This window comes from Marmota flaviventris, chromosome 1, assembly GCF_047511675.1.
Source record: "Marmota flaviventris isolate mMarFla1 chromosome 1, mMarFla1.hap1, whole genome shotgun sequence".
NCBI classification, from domain to species: Eukaryota; Metazoa; Chordata; class Mammalia; order Rodentia; family Sciuridae; genus Marmota; species Marmota flaviventris.
In genome coordinates, this window is record NC_092498.1 from 80,285,459 (window position 1) to 80,310,558 (window position 25,100).

The window sequence follows — 25,100 nt, forward strand, 5'->3', positions numbered from 1 at the left end:
CAAAAAATTGTTTGCTTTAAACTTTTCAGCTCTAACTAAATCTCTACTATCAGATTGCTTGCATGTTATTTGTCTCTCTCCTAAGATACTCTACTTACTTATTTTTTAATTTTTTGTCATAGCTTTATTGAGGGAAAATTGAAGTGCAATAAAATACACATATTTGAGTATGCAATTTAATCAGTTCGACATGTAATGTAAGCAATACAATCAATATAAAAAGCATTCCATTACTTTTTATTTTTAATTTGAAATCATGCAGGTTGTGTTTCCTGCATGACTTATTACATTAGAAATCAATCACCTTAGCTGGGCATGGTGGTGTGTGCCTGTAATCGCAGCAGTTTGGGAGGCTGAGGCAGGAGGACCTCAAATTCTAAGCCAGCCTCAGCAATAGTGAAGCGCTAAGCAACTCAGTAAGACCCTTCCTCTAAATAAAATACAAAATAGGGATCTGGATGCGTTTCAGTGGTTGAGTGCCCTTGAGTTAATTCCTAGCACAAAAAAAAAAAAAAAGAAAGAAATCAATCACCATAAGATATATAAAACCCCATCCCCACAAGTCGACTATTTCAAAATTAAATGACACACTTATAAGTCTCTCAGAGGTCAAGGAAGAAAGCACAAGAAAAGAAAATTAAAAATGCTTTGAAGTAAGTGATAATACGAGCTTAAAGTATAGGATCTGTGGGATGAAACAGTACTCAGATGAACATTTATAACTTAAAGTACTTGTATCAGAAGGAAGCTAGAATAACAATCAAATTATTTTCAATCAAATTATGTGATGGGAAGGAAAAAATAAGAGTAGGATCAGAAATATATGAAATAGAGAAGAAATAATACAGGTAAAATTTGATAAAAATAAAAAAATCTAATCAAGAAAATAGAAAGAACACAAAAATTAATATTAATGGAAAGGAAGCTATCAAAATAACCCAACAGATGCTAAAAATAGTTTAAGGTAATATTACAAATGTATGGCAGCTTATGTGATAGCTTATATAACATAGTCTATATTAGAGAAGGATCTGTGTGCTGCTGAGAAGGAAGTGTATTCAGTCATTAATGGATGAAATATTCTATATATGTCTGTTAAGTCTAAATTATCGATTATATTTTTGACTTCTATAGTTTCTTTGTTTAGTTTTTGTTTGGAGGATTTATCTGGTGGTGACAGAGGCATGTTAAAGTTACTCAGCATTATTGTATTGTGGTCTATTTGATTCTTGAAATTAATAAGGGTTTGTCTGATGTACACAGATACTGCATTTTGGGGGGCATAAATATTTACAATTGTTATGCTTTGTTGACATACAATTCCCTTAAGCATGTATGAAATGTCCTTCTTTGTCCCTTCTAATTAACCTTGGCTTTGAAGTCCACTTTATCTGATATGAGGGTAGAAACCCCTGTTTACACTGTCAATGTGAGTGATATGTTTTTTCCCATCCTTTCACATTCAATTTGCGGACACCTTTGCCTATGAGGTGACTCTCTTAGAGAGAGCATATTGGTGGGTCTTGTTTTTAATCCAGTCTGCCAGTCTGTGTTTTGATTGATTAATTTAGGCCATTAATGTTCAAGGTTATTATTGAGATATGATTTGTATTCCTGGTCATTTGGGCTTATTTCTAGTTTTTGATTTGAATTAGTTTCTCCTTTATTAACTATTCCTTTAGTGTAATTCCTCCCTTTGCTAGTTTTCACTTTTTTTTTCATTTCTTCTTCATTGAATATTTTTTTTTGTTGAGAGTGTTCTGTAGTGCAAGCTTTTTAGTTGCAATTTTTTTTTAACTTTTGTTTATCATGGAAGGTTTTTATTTCATCTTAAAATCTGAAACTTAATTTTGTTCAATATGGGATTCTTGGTTGGCATCTATTTTCTTTCAGAGCTTGGTATAGGTTATTCCAGGACCTCCTAGCTTTGAGAGTCTGGGTTGAGAAATTAGCTGAGACACAAATTGTTTTCCCGCTAAACATAGTCTATATTTTTTCTCTAGAAGCCTTTAAAATATATCCTTATTCTATATGTTAGGCATTTTCATTATAATGTGCCTTGGTATGGATCTATTGTAATTTTGTACATATGGGGTCCTGTAAGTCTGTTGTATTTGATTTTCCATTTTATTCTTTAGGTTTGGGAAATTTTCTGATATTATTTCATTGAAAAGATTGTGCATTCCTTTGGTTAATATCTCTGTGCCTTCATTTACCCCTATAAATCTTAAATTTGGTCTTTTCATGTTATCCCATAGTTCTTGCAACTTCTGTTCATGGTTTCTTAACATCTTCTCTATGTGATTAACTCTGTTTTTAAGATTATGTATTTTGTCCTCATTGCTTGAGATTCTGTTTTCCAAGTGGTCTAGTCTGTTGATGATGCTTTCCGTTGAATTTTTAATTTGATTTATTGTTTTTTTCATTTCAAGGATTTCTGCTTCCCCCTGCCGCCCCCCCCCCCCCCCCCCGAGAAACTGCCTCTTTATTGAAGTAATCTTTCACTTCCTGGATTTTTTCTCTGATTTTATTTTTTATACCATCCTTTACTTCTCAGATTAATTTAACTATGTACATTCTAAACTCCCTCTGTGACATTTCTTCCACTGTGTTGTCCAATGGATTCTGTTATTGGAGTATCTTGATTTGTTTGGGAAAATTTATTCCCTTGCTTTTTCATGTTATTTGTGGGTTCAGCCATCTAACAGTATGGATCTGATAAAGTAGAGTTTCTACATTGGGGACTTATAGTGTCCCTGAAAATTTCCATTACCTCACTGTTTAGGGGGAGACAAATAATAATAACAACTAATGCAAACAATAGACAGCATTAAACCAAATATTTCCTACTGTGATGTCTACTTACTTCATTAAGTAGAGTATATGACTACACTTGGTACCATTTTGGGCAAGTACCACAAATTCAAACACCTGAGGGATCCGTTATGAGGAGTTAATAAGTGAGATGTGTCCATTAAGGCAAATCCAAGGACCACATCTAGCATATGTAGTAATGTCTCTTGTTTAGCGTCTTTTGTTAAAACATGTCTTTTATTGATCAGTGTGTGATGTCTGTCCCTTAACTTTCATGTAACAGCACTCAGCACTCCAGTGAGTTGGAGCTACTGCTTTACTTGTGTCTTATAAATGAGAAAATGGAGGTACTAGGGAATCAGTCCCTCACCTGTAGTCACTCCCCTTCATAGCTGTGGATGCCAAGCAGAGTGACAAAAGGATAGAACCCCCCCACTCAACTTTAGTTTGGGCTTGGTAATTATGGAAAGACAGGTGAAAGCCTTTATGCATTCACCCACTTATCCCCACTATCAGTGTGAGAGGCAGCTACTGCTATTTCTATCAGTTTATGCACATGGAAACTGGATCCCAGAAAAGTGTAGATGCCCAGTCACATAGTATATTAGTCACCTTTCTATCACTATAACAAATACTGAAATAATCAAATTATAAAGACAAAGGATTATTTTAGCTCCTAGTTTTGGGGGTTCTAGTCCATGATAAGTTGCTCACATTGCTTTGGACTGGTGGTGGCACATAATGGTGTCAGCAAGTGGTGGAACATAACCTCTCACCTTGTGGTCAGGGATCAAAAGAGAGAAAGTGGAAGGGGCCAGGATCCCACAATCCTCTTGTGAACACACCTCAATGATCTTTCAAAAGGCCCCACTTGTTGCAGGTTTACCCTTCAGAGGACCTTTTCCATATCCAGACACATTTTGGTGGTTGCAATCAGGTAATGGAGGTGCTACTTTCTACTGGGTAGATTCTAGGGTTGCTGCTAGACATCCTATACTGCAGAGGACAATCCCCCAAACTAGAAAATATCCAGCCCCAAATGTCAATAGCACTGCTATTGAGAAACCCTGGTCTGTGCAGTTAGTACTATGCTGCCACTCAGAGAGGCACAGGCTAAGGCAATGGATGTGCGCTGAAAATGTATGCTTCAAACTTTTTATCTCCAAATAAATCTCTGCTATCAGATTGCTTGCATATTATTTGTCTCTCTCCTCTAAAAAGTGAACTCTAAAAAATAAACCAGATAATTAAATATTTTATTTAACTAAGTTGTTAAAATATTACTATATCCAATACTACAAATTTGAAATTATTTTATAAACTTTTAATTATTAATTTTGTTGAAGGTGAAGGGTTTCTTAAACATTTCCCTTTCATCCCCCAGGTATACACATTTTTTAAAAATTCTACCACATCTCCACAGTTAGCTCTTGAACTTGCTCCTAATGAACCTTTCATGCCCCTCTTGCCTTCTGACATTTATGAGTGACTTCCCACTGCCTTCACTATCTAGTAGCTGTTTTGGCATATTGCTTTGCCTTCTCCCTTTTGCCCCTGAAATGCTTGTTATCGCTATTAATTATTCTCAGAGTTTGGAGAAACAATGTGAATCAGGTTAGACAGAGGGAGAGTGAGACTTGAGAAGCAGTGACATCATCGAACAGCACAGCTGGCTAGGAGGGAGTGTGTTCTCCTGCCAGCAAAGTAAAAGACATAGGAGATAAGATACTTAAAGGATATGCTTCATTGAAGAAAGGGGAAGGGACTTTGGAAAGGTCTATTCATTCAGAGGTCTCTTGTCAGCAGTGGTTTATTTAAGCATCTGTTATACATTTGTAATAAAAAAAAAAATCTGCCTCAAGGTACTTGGAATTTTCTTTTCAAACTGATTTAGCTTCAGGGTTCAAAAAACATGTTCTTTCAAACTTTAAAAATCCGACTTTTTAATGAGTTTCTGACCAAACTAGAACATTCTCGATTTAAATTTTGTGTACTTTTGGTCAATGTGACTTCCTGTTTATGGAAGGAAGGAGATTAAGAAGGCTCCAAAAGCTGCATACACTCATGACTGTTCTTTAAATGTTGATTTTATGTGAGTTAAATATAAACTGATTAAAATTATATGGGTTAAATTTTTCTCAAAATATGAATAGTTTTATAAATTAAGAGGAGTAAGTACTTGACAAGGTGCAATTATTTTTCTGAAAGCAAAAATATTTGAAAAGTAGTTTTTACCATCAAGACAAAAATCCCAATACATCAACACTTACCTTGCATTTACTTGTTCTATTTAATTTACTAAGCATTATGCAAAGTATCATAAATCTATTTTAAGATTATACATTTTGTTAGAAAAGGAATGAGAATTTAGCTGGCAGAATTTATATTGAGTAATTTTTTTTCTTTTGCTTTAAAATTACATTTTTAAGAATTGCTTTGGGTAGAATTTTTGTTATGCAAACCATGTGGTATGCTTTCTAAGCTCCTTATAAATTGGTTTCGTATCACATTTAAATGCAACTCATGAAAATTTGGGTTGCCTCTACCGCAGTAGACAATATAGAAATGAAAGTATATTTGTTATTATTTCTCCTGGATTTGAACCCAGGGCTCATGCATGCTATGTACATTATGTACCATTGAGCTACCCCAAGCCCTGATAGGATTTTTTGAACACTACTTCTTAGGTCTATATACATAAATTTAATATGTGGGTCACAGAACTTGGGTTATAAGCAAAAGTAGTTAATTTAGCTTTTGTACAAAGTTTGTGTCATTACAAAAACACAGAGATATTCATCAAGTTGATTTAGTGAAATTTTCTTTTAAAGCAAACAGTTAATATTGGATAGTGCAACCTGGAGAAAAACTGTGGAGTGATTTGAACTTGAATTATATAATACTGGTTAGGTTTAGTCACAAAACCCTTGGTTCATGCAATCAGCACCAACAAATAGGCAAAGCTACTGCAAGTGGAGTTTGACACCATCTCTCGGAGAGATGTCTAGTACGAACTTGTTAGTTGAGATTATCACTTTAATTCCTAGAAGAGAATTTATAAAAAGAAAAAAAAAGCTACTAAGTCTAACTGTATAACATTGCATGGCAATTTCTATGGTTGTCAATTTCTCATATTTTCTAAAATAAATTTTATTCCCCTCCTCCTCCTCAACCCTAGCTTTCTCATCGCCACAAACAGCTCTGCATATATTTTACTCACCAAAAGTAAAACAGGTTTATGATATATATCATCTGACAAGAAAAATTAAGTATGATAACAAATTGAAAGATCTTTAATCTACACTTTGTCAAGTTAGAAATGAAAAGTCACAATGACTATTAGTTTTGAGTACCTACTAGATACAAGAAGCTACACTAAATAGTTCACATATTATTGTTATCTTTTTAATCTTGCCAGTAGTCATAGAAGGCAGATAACAGTCACATGATACAGAGGACGGAAGTGAGACCTTTTGTCATAAAGTGACAAACCTGTGATTTGAGCACAGAATTTTAGGCTTCTAAAGAGAATTTATCTGAATCATGTTACAAATCAAATATGTGTGTGTGTGTACACCTGCACACATGTGTTTACAGGCATATACATGTACACAGCATTTTGCATTTCAACACATGCTGCTGAATTTTGCCTCAGAATATGGTTGTCACTAATGTGTCTCTATTTCTGAACATTAAATTATGTTTCAATTATATCACTTTGAGTCCAGTGTTAATCTGAAGAGGTCCTGGTCATTTTTTGTACTATGCTGAATGAGGTTTTTAGGGAGCTTTTTCCTATAAATTGTCCCTAACGCATTAATTTTTTTTAGCATGTTAGCTTATTCTTTTTTTATTTTAATTTGTTATATATGACAACAGAATGCATCACAATTCATATAACACATATAGAGCACAAATTGATACTATATATGAAAAAAATTTAAATATCTCTAGTAAAACCATAACCCTTCCCTAGTAAGTATGCTGTTGCGTAAGTCACAAGGCTTTCTTCATAGTAGCTGTTTGGATGTGTGTGGGGCTGAGCTACAAATTTTCATTCCTTTCTTTATTTCATTATCCATTTCAGGAACATCCCTCTCTGGGCCAACTTTCGGAAAAACTAATAGACAACAACATTAATGTCATTTTTGCAGTTCAAGGAAAACAATTTCATTGGTACAAGGTATGTCAATTCCTAAACATACGAATTAGAATGTTTACATTAGTAGTTGAAATTAGGGCACTTCTTGGAACCAGAGATAAGAATTTGGAATTGTATGACCTGAATTTAATAATGTATTAACTAAAGTACATTTTATTGTATCTTAAATTAGCTTTTAAGTACAAATTCGACCTAGGTTTGTAACACATAGAAACAAGTCATGCATGAAATGCTGTTTGAGAATTATACCCAATATACATAGGCATAGCCTAACACTGAAGGACATGATGGATGTGACAATAACAGGAAAGATTCTTATCAGGTGAAAGAACTTCACACTTCATATCTATACCTTTCATGTCCAGATTCCTACTTATAATCTAGCCATGGACATATTCTTACCATAGGCTAAAGTTAAAGAATTATCTGCTTGATTTTCCATAGCACCAACACATCTAGCTTTGGTGTATATTTTCTACTAAAGGACCAGGAAGAGCCTGAGAAGTGACTGAGCCAGCCAAATCCCCTATGCAGGTGTGGTTTCAGTGGTGTCCTGAATCCTTCGGGGCAGTTGCTCAACATAGAATTCCTCTTCTGTGCCTTACTATAATTGTCTTTTGGTTTTTTTAGGGTCTGTCTTCTAGAATCTCTTTTCTTCATTTCTATAACGCTGTGGTGTCCTTGTTTCCAACATGCATCACTATCCACCAGATCTTCATCTCTTTACTATCTTTATTTCTTCCTTCTACTTTCCAACTGCAAACTCCTCTCACTGGCTAGCTACAAGCACCCTTACTTACTTTTTAAAACTTTAGAGAAACTACATTATCTTTTGGTTTCAACGGATACTTAAAATCATTTTCATTGTCCACAAACTAGTGTTACATTCTCTGATTTACCTAACACCTAACAGCCACATTTGTCATCTGAAAGTGCCACTTTAACCATATCATTTATTCCTTTAGAAATATTTAGTGAAACTTTAATCCCTCCCTGATTTCCATATACCATGAAGCCGCGTTTTAAGGTGATAACAAATTAACATCCACAGAAGTAGGGCTCTGCCCCAAATAAAATGGCTTTAACCATTTTAATAACAAGAGGAACAGCATCTACTTACTGAGTACTTAACTATTGCCAGGTACTGAGTTCAGAGACACTAATGCATCTGAGATCTTACCATCTCACTGAGTGAGGGCAGTTTTATTAGTCTGCTCATTTTAAGATGGGGAAACATTTTGAGAGGATAAATACTTGCCCAGAGTTTTCTAACAACTCAAATCTTGTGATCTTAACCTGTAAGCTGAATAGTTGACTTTGGAATACCATGTAGCTTTGGATAGCTTTTGCTTCCTCTTTCTCTATTGTTCAGAGAGTTATTGGTCCTCCCACATTCTCCCTCGTTCTTTATAAATTTGCCACTGACTGATAAACTATAAACCAGGTTTATTATTAACTGAATTGTGAGCAAAGTAAACATCATCAGGCTCCAAAAGCCGCATATGAGCCCTGCTGAGTCCCACACACGCCCTTGTAGGCACCTACTTTAGCTGCTCATGGATCTTTTTCTATCACCCATCTTTCATTTTTTTTTCATTTTTCTATCACCCTAACAGCATTGAAACTCATCACCCAAATTCATTCTCCACGTGGTGCTAGATGATGCATTGAAATCACAAGTATGTCCACAGTACTTTCTAGAGCAAGATATCCTAGGGGCTCCCTATGATTTAGAGGACTGAGTTTCTAATTTGGCACCTGGTTCTATCTACCTCTCACTGGGGCCTCTTTTCCCTACCTTGCCCTCCAGCAGTGTGCCTGATCTTCCCCCTCACACACACTCACCAACCTGCTTCTTTCTTTGTGCTTTTGTTCTTGCTGCCCCCACTGCACCCCCATATGTGGAAGTCATTCTCTCTCATGACTGGGTTCACTCCCCCTCGCCATCCTCTACGAAGAGCTTATAAGTCATCTCCTTAAGGAAACAGCCCCTGATAACTTTCCCCGTCTCTGCAGTCCTTGCCAGGCATCCTGCTTAATAGCTTCTGTGCACAAATGCTTCATGTGGCTTATATTTTGTGGAATTATCATTTACAGACCTGTGAGATCCTTAAGGACAGAAACTATGTGGTCTAGTAAGTTAGCATTTCCGAAGTAGTATATAATAGATGCTCAATAAAAGCATCTGTTAATAAATGAATTTTTAAAATCTGTGATACATTTTTCCCTATGACTTGAGATAACAAATTGTTGGTGTTTAAATATGGATAGTATATAGAAGAAAGTTAATGATGCTTTTGAACTGAAAAAATGAGTGAATAAGTGGATTTTAAGACTTTCATAATCTGAACTCTTATAAATATGCACCTTTATTCTAGTCCAACTGCTTTTCTTCCTCTTGTAGCCCTGTAAGCCTTTGCTCATTCTCACATTCTCCCTGGTAATAGCATCTCCTCCAAAATTAGTAAGCATTACCCATCACAAACTCCTCTTCTTTGAAGCTCCACCTGTAACTCTGATTTTCCTACTGTCTGATACAACATGTCCCATGGGTCAGCAGTTCTATAAAATATATATATATTAAGAAAAGAGGTTTGGCATTTAAAGAAGCATTGGGGAATGCTGCATTAAACTGAGTCAAATTATTTACAAATTACAGGACTGCTCAACGTTTTAGTTTGAAAATGTGCAATTTGGATCTCTGGATAGAATAAAGATATGCAGAACTTCCCAATCTTTTTTGCCCTTAGAACATTTTTCATCTAAGTCTCTTAGGGCTGTGTTCCATGGAAGATGCTTTGGAAATTCTGATATAATTCTAATGATATTTTTAGGTCATCATGTAATTCAGGATGTACACACCCATGCTCATGAATGTTTATTTGCATGTGTGCCCACACACACACACACACACACACACATACACACTACCTTTTCATGGGTATAAGGGCTTGCAGTCCTGCCAGGTTGCTTATATTTTTCATGTTTTATATTTTTCCTTCATATAATATCTCATCTTCCATTGGTAATGGAAAAATATTAAATATTTGTTGATCGCTGAACCACTGCAGAGTTTGCCATTATGTAAATTCAACTGATGTGTTTTCTAGGACCTTCTACCCCTTTTGCCTGGCACCATTGCTGGTGAGATAGAATCAAAGGCTGCTAACCTCAACAATTTGGTAGTAGATGCCTACAAGGTATGCATATATCATATACGATTTTTGCCAAATAAACTTTAACTTTCCAAATAAACATTTCTGTGACAACATACCAACTAGTGCTGTATCATCTTGAGAGGAGTGGTAGAAAGAACATAAAATTAGGAACAGGGAATCTGGCATTTAGGCCCGGTATTAGCACAAACTACCATGGTCCCTTGGGAGACTATGTGGTCTCGTTGACAGCCATCCAACACTGGGCCTGAGACTTTCTCAGTTTCCTTCCAAATTCAATGCTCAATGAGTTACCTACTCATGGTTACAGAAAGCATTTTGTTACCAAGAAATTGCATAATTTCCCTTTTTCATGAATTATGAAATCCACACTGTTATTTAAAGAAACAACCTGCCAGGGGAAATGAATTATCTGGGACATAGAGATTACTAAGATGACTTTGTTCTCTATGAGCAATCATTTGATTGTTCAGTCAATTATTTGAGCACATTCATCAAAACAGTTTGAGTAAAAGAATCACCTTGACAAGTATGGTCTGTTATTTATGGTTGTATGCTCTTATCAATCCTGTGAAGAGTGGGCAACTGAATGCAAAGAATTTAAAGAAACATCTGTTCTCTCAAACTGGGTCATGGCTTCATGTCATATGTGCTGTAATGTTGTAATACCACTAAGAACCAGACACTTTTCACACATGACTTCGTTTAATCCTCACCTAGGCAGGTGTTACTACTCTCATTGTATATTTGTGGAAACAGAGAAGTGAAGCAAATTAACCAAAGGTCACACAGCTAATCAGAGGAATCAGGATCAGAATCCAGGTGTTCAACGTCATGCTCCAGGTGTTTCCTGCTTTATAATATCACCTATTTTTCTTTTGTCGTTTTTATGTAGTATCAAGCTTGCTCGATTAGACCTTGAATTTATGGGCCAGTTATAAAGTCTCATTTTCCCAAATTCTCTGATTCCCTTCCCAAACATGTAAGAGTTGAATAGTGTAAAGAACAGCCAAAACGTGGAGAAAAAAAACCTCAGATTTCTCTAATCATCTTCAAGGAGCACCTGCCTTCAACTTGAGTACAATAGGGAAAGGCAGAAAGTAGACACGGGATATACAATGAAGAATTATTGAAAGTTATTCTTTAAAAGGAAAATAAACCTTGCTAGATTATTTTTGCCGGGAACTTTTATTTTGTGTCTGAAACTGTGTAGAATGAAATAAGGAAGAACATCTTAAATGACATCTCTCACAAAAGAGTGTTATGACTAGGGATTTTTATCAAGAAAAATCAAATGTGCATATAATTTTTTTCTCATCAAAAGTGTGTTTCTGAGAAGAATCCACATAAGAAAGGAATTTATACTGTTAGGACTGAACTGCTATAGTATGAGACCATTTATTACCCCAAGCAAGGAGCATAAACTGACAACTTTTCACCTATGTGTCATACAGTATCCAAGGAAAGGAGACCAAAGTATCTGCTTTAATTTCTTTATTTGTCTAGAACAGATATGGGATGTCTGATCCCACTGTGGTTCTGACTGATCTTACAGTGACATCAATTAAAAAGCAAAACAAACTCAACTCTGGCTAACTACCTTAGGTTGAGATTCTGTCATTTTTTATGTGTCTATATTTTCAAAATTCTTCTGAAATTTTATCTTGTCTTCACCATCCAACAGAAACAATTCCCAATTCATTGAAGAATCTTAAAACAGAAAAAATAATCTGTCTCATTACTGATTAGATATTAAAGGGGAAGCTTCAGATTGTGTCAGGAGATTAATTCCTACATCCTAAAACTGGGAAATATTTTAGATATCTATCTTTACATATTGCTTGAAAAACATGGGCCTAACTGGCTTAAAGTCTTAAAACAGAATTTCTGAAGGGTAATCTGAGCACACTCCTTGAATTAAGTATTTCCTTCTGATCTGACATATTATTGCATATCCATCGTTTGCATATCCTTGAAAGTTCCTTTTGGTTTGCCAAAATTATTCAATTAACAGTTGCAGTGTGTGACTTCTCTAACATGGTGGTACAGGCCTGTAATTCTAGCTGCTCAGGAGGATTGCAAGTTGCAGGCCAGTCTGTGCAACATAGTAAGACCCTGCCTCAAAATGGGGAGGAGGGGTGCTGAGATGGTCTTTTTTAATCCAAATAATTCTCATGAATTTGAGGAAAGTATTTTTTTCTAAAGATATGCTATCAGAATTCCATGCTCAATTATTAATCAGTAAGCCCATGTACCTTTATTGATTATACCATTGGAAAAGAAAAATTATTCACGTAAAGGATTAGAATCCTCTGAAAGTATTTTTTTTCTTCCTACACTGCCTCTTTTCTTCCTTTGTTTACAAGTATAAGCTATGGGTTTTTGCATTTAGTTGACTCTTAATTTTATGGGATAAAATGCACACAGATCTGAAAGACATAATTAAAGTAGCTAGATCCTTTGGAACTTAAGAGATTGAGATAGAAGAAATTACTATATATCTAATACGTGATAGCCACTAAATCATATACTGAATGAGCATATAAATGAGTGTAAATCAATGAATTTTTTTCTGCCTAGTTTAGAAGCCCTAGTTTGGAATGAAGGCTTGGTACAAATTTGACTAACAAAAGCAAGCCCTCGGGTCTTAACACAATTTATAAGCCATTCTTAGAGGAACATGTCTGTCAGGTCATTCCTTCCCAAACTGTACCTTTCAACTCTGTATCAATAAGGCATTTTAGCTTTCATGATAGTATAAAGTGTTTGAAATTAAAATGTTTTTTTTTAACAGCTGTTATCTGTCAGAAGCATGTTTCATGTTTTTAGCTATGGAAATTCACCCTTTGTGATATATGGTCTCAATGTTTTACTTAAACTGTATCATAATATGTAAGTAGCACTGAATTTTGAAAGATAATTTTCATAACACGTTGAGTGAGAAATAGTTTTGAAGTAATCGAAATGCACAATGGGGAAAATAGAACCATTTAAATGCAGATAATCTAATCTTTCAGTATTTCTTACATATTTCAAACGTAATTGGGTCATTATGTGGAAACACTGTATTTATTCATCCTTTTACAAAGACAGACTCTTTGACTTAGTAAAAAATTAAACCTAGAGTAATTGGATAAGCTTGACTCTGCTTCATTGCTTATATTTGAAACCATTTCAGCATTTAATTAAAAGATGATGTCTCCACAGAAACTCATTTCAGAAGTGAAAGTGCAGGTGGAAAACCAGGTACAAGGTGTCTATTTCAACATCACAGCCATTTGTCCAGATGGGGCCAGAAAGCCAGGCACCGATGGATGTGGAAATGTGACAAGCAATGATGAAGTATGTGGGTGTGCGTTTTTCTTATTTAAAATAAGCTAAACTTGTTTGGCATGCTTTCCTCACAGAAAAACCAAACCATTCTGAATAATTGTACTTAACTGCTGACTCCAGGCATTTTATTTATACTTCAAAGTAACTTTCATTGTCTCTTCTCAAAGTTACCTTCTTGTTTTAACTCAATTAACTATTCTCTTGAACCCTCAAGTTAAAATAAATAAATATGTATTATGTTGAACACTTGTTTAATAACAGTAACTTCCAACGTAGGTGACCCAATTGGTATAGAAGAGGAAATCACATCTCCTTTTGGATTCAAATCTGCTTATTCTCAAGGGTAAATGTGATATTGAAAGTAATAAGCTATAGGGAAGAATGACACAATTGATAAAGTCTAAGAATTTCAAAATCTTTCACTTTGTGTTTGCCTCAGTCCATTCATAATCAGGTAGGGAAATTGAGAACAATAAAAAAGGAGGAGTTGAAATGAGATGAAAACAAAGAGGCCTAAATCACAGTAGCATCAGGAAAAAGGACCAGAGGAGTAGGGATTCTCCAAGAATTGGCACAGTAGAGAGGCACAGCAGAGAAGCACACACAGAGATCCTTGTGGGGTAAAGATATCTCCAGTGAGTCGTTTTCCTCTTGGGGCATGACTTATCTCATTTTTAAACAGATGGCTTGGACTAGAAGACTTTTCATCTCCCTGCTAACTCCAAGGTTCTATGATTGTATTTTTTTAAAATTATTATTATTAGTAGTGGTAGTAGTAGTGATTTTTTTGTGGTGCTGGGGATTGAACTCAGGGCCTCACTTAGGCCAGGCAAGTGCTTTACCCGTGAGCCACATCCCTAGCCTCCTCTATAATTTTATTAATTGCTTACATGTCAGGTCCTAGAGATAAAAAGTGATGGAAAGAGGTAGAACATTCTCAATAAAAGGAGACTTTTCTGTAGTTAGAATATATTTTCCCTCTTGAGAATTTTAGAATTTGTGGGTAGTATAATTGTGCCTACAAGCTGTACATTTTAAATTAATTACTGCAAGTTTCTAATTCTGTAGTTTCCTCTATAATCAGTCCTTGGATTTTGTTCAAAAGCCATCATACAGCAGTTTACAAAATACACATTTGATTTTCATTAAATATAAAGAAATTTTTTTTCTATCATAAGATAACATTAAGTTACTTACTGAAGAATGAATTAATTCTTTCAAAAATCTCAAGTTTGGAGCAATGGTTTTCTTACTTCTTAGGGTTTTTTCTTTCTTTCTTTCTTTTTTCCTACATTTCTTTTTCCCCTTGACTTTCAACCAAGTTGTATAAACAATGTGACTCTAAGGAATAGTCATCTGACCTCTTAATTATATAAACCCCAAGTTTTGCTCTACGATTAATAATGGCAATGACCACATTATCCTACACATCTGTTAATCCTTAACATTCTTAAGACAAAAGTACAGCACCAACACCAACTTATAATAAGGCTGAATCAAACTCCTAATACATGTTGAAGCCTAAATTTAGTTCTTTTTGTATCATGACATATAACATAATTTCCAACCAAAAACACAGATTATTTTTAAATTGTAATGATTTTAGTCCAACTTGAAAATAGGAAGGTGGAGTAGGCACTTCACATAAACAGGATCAAGTCTGTTTAATGGTGTATTATAGGCAATTAGCAATCATTGGTTTCTCTAATTCTTTAGTTTATTAATCAGAAAATAAAAGACATTAAAAGGGATTTTGCATCTACATGTGAAAAAACTTGCCTGGGTATTTTATAAACAATTACTCTAAATGCTATTATATTATTGATTGAAATATACTGACACATATAATATTGGCAATAAAAATATCAAAGGATGTAATTATATTTCCTTTTTCTTCCTAAATTTAGGTTCTTTTCAATGTAACAGTTACAATGAAAAAATGTGATGTCACAGGAGGAAAAAACTATGCAAAAATCAAACCTATTGGTTTCAATGAAACCACTAAAATTCACATACACAGGCGCTGCAGTTGTCAGTGTGAGGACCACAGAGGACCTAAAGGAAAGTGTGAGGATGAAACTTTCCTGGACTCCAAGTGTTTGCAATGTGACGAGAGTAAATGCCATTTTGATGAAGATTCATTTCCGTCCGAGAGTTGCAGGTTACACAAGGACCAACCTGTTTGCAGTGGTCGAGGAGTCTGTATTTGTGGGAAATGTGTATGTCACAAAATTAAGCTTGGAAAAGTGTATGGAAAATACTGTGAAAAGGATGATTTTTCTTGTCCATATCACCATGGAAATCTGTGTGCTGGTGAGTATAAATACATACAGGTAATTTTTACTAACCACTATCCTGGTAGTATATAGTCTCATGTATCTTTAAAAATGTTACAAATTGCCATCACTGAATCTGAATTTAATACTCACAGTTTCATAGTCTGCAAAATTAGGTCACCACAACAGTCACAGCAGGGGTTTTAATATTTATGTTTAAAGTATACAGGATATACTTCTAAATAAAAACCTAAAATTAATTGTAATTCTCAAATATTCTTTGATCTTGGAAAGAACATCCCAGAAGGGGAAATTACTGATGATGGCTGACACGTTTTCCAAAAGAATGAGGGTATTCTTCCACAAGGGTCTGATTCATTCTAGCAAAAGGTTACTCACTCCAGATTGCTCAGAGGATTTTATTTCTGTCAGGATGAGGGGGGAGTGAGCTATAAAAATATACTTTTCATTCATTGGAAAATTCTTAAAGCATCATTATAGATGGTATTGTAAGTTTGTGGTAATTTAAACCTCAGCAGTTTATTTTTGGACCACCACCAGCAACAGAATTGCCAGAGGACAGCATTCTTCAAGAAAATACTGGATTATTAAGTAATCTAGAAGATTAGTCTTTGTGGCCACACACAGACCACATTTTAAAATGAAATGAATTAAAATAAAAATATCAATGTTACTTTGTGTCTAATTCAGCTTACTGCCACCTACAGGTTAGAGTCCAATAACTGTGCAACACTTGAATATTAAAATATTATTTTAAAATATATTAAACTCTCTGCCATCTGAGTTCATATAATAATTTCACTTACTGTGAAAATGCCTTTTTAGCATTTGCATTGTAGTAGATAAATATTTGTTAAGTTGTTGATGAATGAAAATATTTCATTACTGTAAGAATATGGAAAGTAACAGCCTATAAAAATAAATTTTATATTGTTACAAAAGCTAAAAATTCAAAATATGTTACCTAAATGCGTGATGGCAAATTATCTTTTTATTCTATTATGTACACGGAATGTTTTGTATTTCAAACATTTATTCAACTGTAGCTGGAATCAGAGAAGATGGATTATAGATAACTTTAGAATGAATCAGCCGTTGTCTACTATATTTTATAGGGAAAGGAAATGTTATTTTACAGGAAACAGAAAGACTTTCTCTACAGCTGTCAGTTCCTCAAAGACATTTCAAATACATTGAGAATCCCATTCTCTGCTGCAAAATATCCAAGAATCATGTACTGACCCTTCCATGTGACTATGATACTACTGACCCACAAGCACTTGAGAATCTGCTTTGAATGGTTTGTATGTAAGTGAAAACTGTAGGGCTGACATGCATCATCTAGTCTCCCCGAGGAATAAAAGCACATGTTCCCAGGTCAGCTGGCCAGGACTCCATTTGCAGGCTGTACAGGGAAGCAGGGTCTGGAGGACATCTGTTTGGCCTGGACCTCATTAGTTTTACACTTAACAAGCTGAGCTGATCCAGCAGTGGACCTTGTGGGACAGTTAACTTGTAAGGTGCTCAGCAATAAAAGAGAGAAAGGAAATGAGGAAAAGAAGGCAAGGAACAGAAGGGAGGGAAGGAAGGAGGAAGGGAAGATTAATTGACTTGTAGCTAAAAAAGCTTGAAAAATACTGCACAATCCTGTAAAATGTACCCCCTTCTTGAAGATTTCTAATTTGCATTGGCAGATTAAATTTTGGACACTTTCAGCAATCAAAAATTCATTTAATTATGTATAACCAATGTTTCCTCAGCTTGTGTGCATAAAGGCCCCTTGTGCACGTGCACACTCCCCACCCCTCACACACACCGTCTTCCTTTCTTCTTGCCATTTGCCACCTAATCATAGCTCACAGCAGAGATGAGAACAGCACTGATAATCTACTAAATGCTATTCTGAGGATATGAGAGAATTATTTCAACTCCTCAGAAAATTTTATCTTTAAACATAGCCTTCACCACACTGAAGCACTATGAGGGTTTGCCTCCTAGTCCTTCCAAGTCATTCCCAGCCCTTAGCAATAGTGCAACTATGAGAACAGATTTTGGAAGTCATTAATCAAATACTCTTATCTTCTGATCTCATGTCACATGACATTACTTTGGCTTTTGTAACTTCTTTATATTTCTGTGTCTTAATTTAAAACTGAACGTATGACACTTAGAGAGTCGGGCAGCCACCACAGGAGGGACTTCCTTCACATTTGTTAGCACAGTATATTAGTACGAGAGATTATCTACAATAGGACATCTTTCCTAAATTCCGGCACTCTTTAGGTCAGATGAATAGAAAATGATGCGGTTTCCATTCACTTGACTACCTGTTCATTTCTGTGGAGGTGGGAAGTGAATCCACACGTGGAAACTCTTCACAAGTCAGTGGCGTCCCTAATGTGGGTCGTGGTGTGTCTTGGTTGCAGGGCATGGAGAGTGTGAAGCAGGCAGATGCCAGTGCTTCAGCGGATGGGAAGGGGATCGATGCCAGTGCCCCTCAGCATCATCCCAGCACTGTGTCAATTCAAAAGGCCAGGTGTGCAGCGGCAGAGGCACGTGTGTGTGCGGCAGGTGTGAGTGCACAGATCCCCGGAGCATCGGCCGCTTCTGTGAGCACTGTCCCACTTGTCACACAGCCTGCAGTGAAAACTGGTATGAGCTCTCTGACTTCCGCAGTCGTAAAGCAGCCCTGCAGCTGCTGTTTTTGTTGGTTCTGCCTTTCTTAATCTCAGAGTTGCCAGACAAATTGTTACCTTCATGCTAAAAAAGAAGTGAATGGAGACATTTTAAAAATTAGAGGACTTGAATTCCAATCTCAGCCCAATAACTAGCTGTAGAGCATCACAATAAATCCAGACACTCACTACCTTAGTTTTTTTTTTTTTAATAAGTTTTGGAAAATAGAGGCTATTTGCTACAAAGATGATGACTAATTAATTGTGTAAGACAAGTTGTTAAAAATCTTCTATGTCTCAGTTTCCTGAGTTTGAAAGTAAGGATGATGATGGATAAACATAATAATGTTAAAGTTCTGTGAAAGAATTAAATTAAATTAAATGTGAAAAGCAGAATAAAAGCACACCTTTGTATTTGGTGCATGATGATTGTAGAAAAAATGTTGACTAAGTTATCATTGTGCTTTACTTTTAATATTTTCATGATAAAGAATGATGGTGGCTATGACTTACTCTAGAAATAAGTGATAAATAAACAAAAGGTAACATGCTAAATGAAAGCAACATAATTGTTTTGTGTTAGTAATTGATTTTCCAATGACAGTCTGAGACCTGCTCACAGACCACCAATCTAAACATCAGTGTACTTTCCAGTTTGCATAATTCAGATTTTTAAAATGATTTCTCTCTCAAATCTGTAATTCTATTATGCATAGTCACTTATTTAAATTATTTGGAAATGCAATACTTCAACATAATGATAGAGTTATTTCAAATGGAACTAATCTAAATTTGCAGTATCTATTTGTTGTTAAGTTGTTATTTTATTTTTCCTAGAAAATATTATAGTTTATCTGCTTTTAAAAGAACTAATGTTTTAAGTTCCTCTCACAGGAATTGTATGCAATGCCTTCACCCTCACAATCTGTCTCAAGCTATACTTGATCAGTGCAAAACCTCATGTGCTCTCATGGACCAGCATTATGGGCATCAAACATCAGGTAAATGGAAGATTCATAATCAAAGCATTATAGTGTATCTGTGGAGGACCACATTCCCCCAAAGTTCTCATAATTAACCATGCTAAGGAAAAGACTAAGAACTTCAATTTTGGTTTCAATATGAAACACTTCTTTATTTTTAATACAATTTTATTGAGTCAACATGGAAATACAGTAAATAAGTCTGCACACATTTATGGACAAAATGTAATGAGTTTGTGATTTGCTTTTTGAAATCTCCCAGAGATGATGTTCCTGAGTAGTTAATGTTTTACACCTCTGCTTCACCGCTCTATTTCCATGCTGTGTACCTCCATGGAAGGACATCCAAATAAATTGACTAGAAAGATCTCCATGAGCCAAAAAATACAGGTTCCCAACAGGGGATCCCTTCACTGAGAGATAAAGATTGTGGAGCCATAATTTTCCTTCATAACCCAAAGTTGCTTCCAGTTCAGAACTGCTAAAAGAGAGATCCAGCATGGCCCTCATCTTAACAGGGCATTTCTTTCCCCAGAGAATAATTAATTATTTGTCTTTGGAAAAGCACATAATGAATTTTTAAAGGCAAAGAGATTTGGTTAACAGAGAAGTAAAAAGTAAATGAAGTAAAATTAAAGCAAGAGATTTGTGTTTTATCCCAAATTGGACACTCCTGTTTCCTTTAACTCACACTCTCGTGTTTCAGGTGAAGCTACAAAATCTCAAGGAGCAATGAACTGCTTTTGTAATCTATGTAACATCCAAAGGGTCATTCCTTGTATTTCTCATTCTGATAGCATGCAGTTTAGTGGGGGGAATGATGATAAATGTAACACAATGAAAACAATATGGAACTTTTAGTCTGAAGTCCTTGGCTTAAGCCCTAAGCATTACTTGTTAAGAAATAGCAGTCCTCCTGAAAAATTTCCTGAGCCTCAGTTTTCTCATCTGTTAAATAGAGATATAAATAGTATCCACCTCAAAGGGTTGTTGTGACCTTAATGAGCCAACGACCGTGAAACAAGTATCTACAGCAAAAGATGATTTGTAAATGGAAAAACCATGTGAGAGTTATGAGCAAAGTCTGTTTTTAAATGAAAGTTCATTAGAACTCAAAAAGCTGGAACCCCATTTTTTCACAGGTGTTCAAAGGAGTTAGAAATGAATTCCTAACTCCATAAGAGCTAAAAATTAGGTTACTTTATAGGAAACATTTCCATTGCTTCTATTATTTCAAGTTTCTCCTCCAACCTGTAAGAAAAAATCCCAGCCCTTAGAGAGACTGCCGAGAAGAATAAACATTCTCCGGAGCTTTGTTTCCTTTTGGTTTCACATCTGCACTGATCTTAGCTCATGATGAATTTGGCTCCAAACAGAGTCCCATGTGCTGCCAGCTGGGGCTACAGCAATCACTCCCAAAAGCAAAGTGCCTTTCTAATAAATAGGGCCCTTCCTATCAACATGTCATTTATTATGTTAAGTAAACACTACTGTGACTGAAGGGTGGTTACAAATAGTATCCCCTTAAAGCTCCTAGGAAAAGCTCTGACCCAATCTCAATTAAGAAAAGCATAGGCTGGGGGTAGATGTTTGACCATCCCTAGCAACCTTTCAAAATACAGGCAGAGTTGAGCCTTACAATTGCCCTACAACTGCTAACTTATTAGGAATACTTCTGAACTTGATGAGGAGCTAGAGGGTTTCCCCTCCCCTTAACCTCTATTGTGCAAGGACAGGGAAAGGGCATTGGTTAGGCACCTCTATTATCTATCCTCTCAATCACACTTCAAGGGTCTTCTTTCAGTCTCTCTGGCTAAGTGCCCACCAGGCAAGAAGCCAGTAAGTGGAATCAAGCCACGTGTTCCCTCTGAGGACCTGCCTTAGCTGGTTTGAGTAGCCAGATCATCTAAGGGAAATGGCAATCTGTTGGGGGAGAAAGATTTGGGGATCATTCTCCTGTGGAAGACTCAAAGGTGCCACCTTCCAACACAGCATTTTGGATTCTGTCTCCCTGAGGTCTGTGACAATGGAAGACTTGCTTTGGAATCTGGTATTTCCACTTGATGAGTAGCCCTGGGGTCTGCCTCTGACCTTTTGTTCAAGACCCCTTATTACTGACCAAAAGAATTGGGGCTTCATTAAGTTTTCTCATTCAGAGAGGCCCTTGTCATATAGAGTTCTGGCCTTATTTGGGAGCATACTTGGTCACTGCTAAAAATTGAGTCCAAATCACCCACAATTGCATAATGCATTGGCAGGTCTTCTTCTTAGTGGCCTTCTCCAGGGAGACTCTAAAATTAACATAAGGTCCCCAAAGTCTGTAAAATGGGCAGAGGAACACAATGTCTTTTCTAGCCCGGAAGTAATTTTATGAATCTGGGGCAGCTGTTGAGTTCTGTGGAATACTTGCTGTTATGCAACCATGTTCCTCTATGATAAGGGGGATGCCTCTGGCAACAACAGAGGCTGCAGGTTTTCCAATGAGAGTTTGCCAAAGGCCTGGTGCTAAAAGAGAGATCTAGCATGGCCCTCATCTTAACAGGGCATTTCTTTCCCCAGAGAATAATTAATGATTTGTCTTTGGAAAAGCACATAATGAATTTTTAAAGGCAAACGGATTTAGTTTACAGAGAAGTAAAAAGTAAATGAAGTAAAATTGAAGCAAAAGATTTGTGTATTATCCCAAATTGGACACTCCTATTTCCTGCTGAAGCCATGCATAATAATAATGAAACCTTACACTGCAATTTCAGAGGCAATATTTATTCATCTATTAGAGTAGTACTGATTTCAGCTTCTGCAAATGTTTACTTTATTTTCCATTACTGGTGTGCAACAAATGAAGAGAAAGCATAACAAGAGGAACACATGCTGATGCCCAGAGGTGTTGAGCAGTTCTTAAAATCTGATTTTCCACTTGGTGTTCAAAAGTACACACCACAAAAGCTGCCCCTCTCTCTATCATGGATATAATTATATCTGGGTAAGGGACTTGGACATATTCCAGCTAAGACAATTATAGAATCAGGCTGGAAAGAAATGATGTTATTAAATATTTTCATTGTGTCTGTTCCCAAAGGGAAGTTCTCTTTTGAAAATATTTTAATAATAAATGTGCAATAAAAATTACTTTACTTTTCTGAGTCAACAGTAATGTCAGTCCCTTGTTTTGAAAATGCAAATTTGTACAAGTCTCTGGTTCTATTAATTATAAGATGTGAACACTGTTTACTTGCTAGAATTCTTTGATTGACTGGCTTTGTTTAATGTTAACTTGTTTGCTTTATTACAGAATGTTTATCTAGCCCAAGCTACTTAAGAATATTTTTCATCATATTCATAGTTACATTCTTGATTGGGCTGCTTAAAGTCCTTATCATTAGGCAGGCGATACTACAATGGAATAGTAATAAAATTAAGTCCTCATCAGATTACAGAGTGTCTGCCTCAAAAAAGGTCAGTGAATTTTTAAAATATAATTATCAGTATTTTATTGTCTAGTTGCAATAGTTAGGTCTTTAATTGATAACAATATTTCTTCTCCATCAAGGATAAGTTGCTTCTGCAAAGTGTTTGCACAAGAACAGTAACCTACCGCCGTGAGAAACCTGAAGAAATAAAATTGGATATCAGCAAACTAAATGCTCATGAGAATTTCAGGTGTAACTTCTAAAAAAGATACAAGAAAACTTTATGGAAAACTGTATTTTTTAAAATAATTGCTCCTAAAAAAGTAAAATTGTAAAAGTCACAGGAGGAGAAAAATTGTTCAAGGTCATGCCAGTTCCTGGTTGTATGAAGACTGACAAGCATCCTCATTGTCATGTGACTCACACAGCTGCTGAACTTTTCAGAGAAAAATGTGTCTTACTACTGTTTGAGACTAGTGTCGTTGTAGCACTTTACTGTAATATATAACTTATTTAGATCAGCATAGAATGTAGATCCTCTGAAGAGCACTGATTACACTTTACAGGTACCTGCCATTCCTACACATCCCAGAAAGACACGATGCTGTGAGACAGGCGAGCCTCGTGTCCCTACAAGGGTGCAAGTCATTCCTGCCAGAACATGTGGATGAAAAACAAAACCTGGTAGTTACATACCGAAGTGGCCAAATGCTTCAGCAATTGGCAGTGACTAGACAAAAACAATTAGATGAATAAATTGTTGGTGTTTCATTCATTCAGGAGGTGAACAGCATAGAACCTTAATCATAAGGGATACTATTTTGAGACTGTGTAGTTTGATGCATGTGTGTTTATGTTTCCTTCTTTTCACAAAATGGATACTAATGCCAATGTTCTTTCTTCTTTGCATTTATATTTTGTTTTTCCTTCTTCCAGGATAAGTTTATATATATTGCAGATGACTGGATTAAATAAGTGCTAAGTTACTACTGCCATAAAAAACGTGTAATACAATGTCACTTTATTAGAATACTGGTTTTAAAAGCTGAATGTTAATAAGGGACACTGTAAAGTAGCATGTAAACCTGAATAGCTTCATTGTTTGAAGATGTGGTATCTTCTTACCTGGTAAACTGGATGGATTGTTTCACTATTTCATTTGCCTGATCTGTAGGTTGGAATTCACAAGGTATTTAGAAACTCTGCCTCAGCAATGTACTACACTTTTGAATGAGTTTTCTTAGATTTTTTGAGTCCAAGTAGATATCAACATTTTTCAGATGAAAAGCTATATTATTTTTGCCCTTCAGTGCAGCCTAAGGACATTCTTTCCCTGAATTGCCCCAAACCTATTCACTAGGATTCATAAGAATATAAAATTGGAAGAGGGAAGGTAATATCTTAAAAATAAGATAATTCTCCATTTTAGTTAGTCAGGGAATTAAGGCTTACAAAGTTTAAGTGGTTACTTAAAAACCACCCAGGAGATAAAAGTGGCAGCATTAGAGAAGGAGTTCTGACTTCTAATTGCAGGCCAGTGTTCATTGCATGATGTTATGCTACCTCTCGGACTTTAAAATATTCAATTGGCAAATATTTTAAAATGTGATTTTACTGAAGTCTTAAATATATGCTTGTGAGAAATTTTCAGAAGTAGAGAAGAGTAATTCCAATTGAGTTGTCCATAATGGGTTCTAGTCTTTCCTGCTAATCAGCTTCTGAGAAGAGACAGCAATGTGGTGGAAATATGGGGAAATCCTTCACATTATAAATCTGTACGAACAGCACCCTCTGGGGTTATACCCTGCTCAACTCAAGACCTGAATACATCTCTACCTTCCCCAATGGAAACTTCTTCACAATTACCATATCCCTACAGACTTACTCAGTCTGAATCATGGACTAGCTGTCCCACTATCCTCTGAGCAGTCCAGAATTTTACCTATGACAACCAAACAATATATTTAAACCATCTTCTTGTAATTCCCAGATTTTCTGTCTTCCAGAACTTCAGTGAAAGTTCTAGATGAAGACTCACCTCCATCCTATATTCAACCCTAAAGAGAACTGAAAAACATGTTTAGTTTTTCTGGAGCCAGCGGACAGCAGCTCCATGAGCTGTTCTCTGCAGCCAAGCAATTATAATACTAAAATGAATGCATTCCAAGTGAGAAACTTGGGAACATTGACATAATTCAATACTGGACTCATGTAAGAAAACTTTGGTAACTAAAGATAATGTAAAATTTG

The 25,100-nt window shown here is 35.8% G+C and overlaps 1 protein-coding gene across 1 annotated transcript in view; it reads left to right on the forward strand.

Moving 5' to 3' along the window:
- Itgb8 (integrin subunit beta 8) overlaps positions 1-23,390 on the forward strand; it is an 89,983-nt gene extending 66,593 nt beyond the window's left edge. Inside the window, exons 7-14 of the mRNA XM_027932746.2 lie at positions 6,902-6,997; positions 10,087-10,176; positions 13,360-13,494; positions 15,393-15,798; positions 18,209-18,434; positions 19,352-19,458; positions 22,733-22,896; positions 22,991-23,390. Of these exons, the coding sequence (XP_027788547.1) occupies positions 6,902-6,997; positions 10,087-10,176; positions 13,360-13,494; positions 15,393-15,798; positions 18,209-18,434; positions 19,352-19,458; positions 22,733-22,896; positions 22,991-23,113 (1,347 nt within the window). The 3' untranslated portion in view covers positions 23,114-23,390. The remainder of the gene's footprint in view (positions 1-6,901; positions 6,998-10,086; positions 10,177-13,359; positions 13,495-15,392; positions 15,799-18,208; positions 18,435-19,351; positions 19,459-22,732; positions 22,897-22,990) is intronic.
- Positions 23,391-25,100: the final 1,710 nt, after the last annotated feature.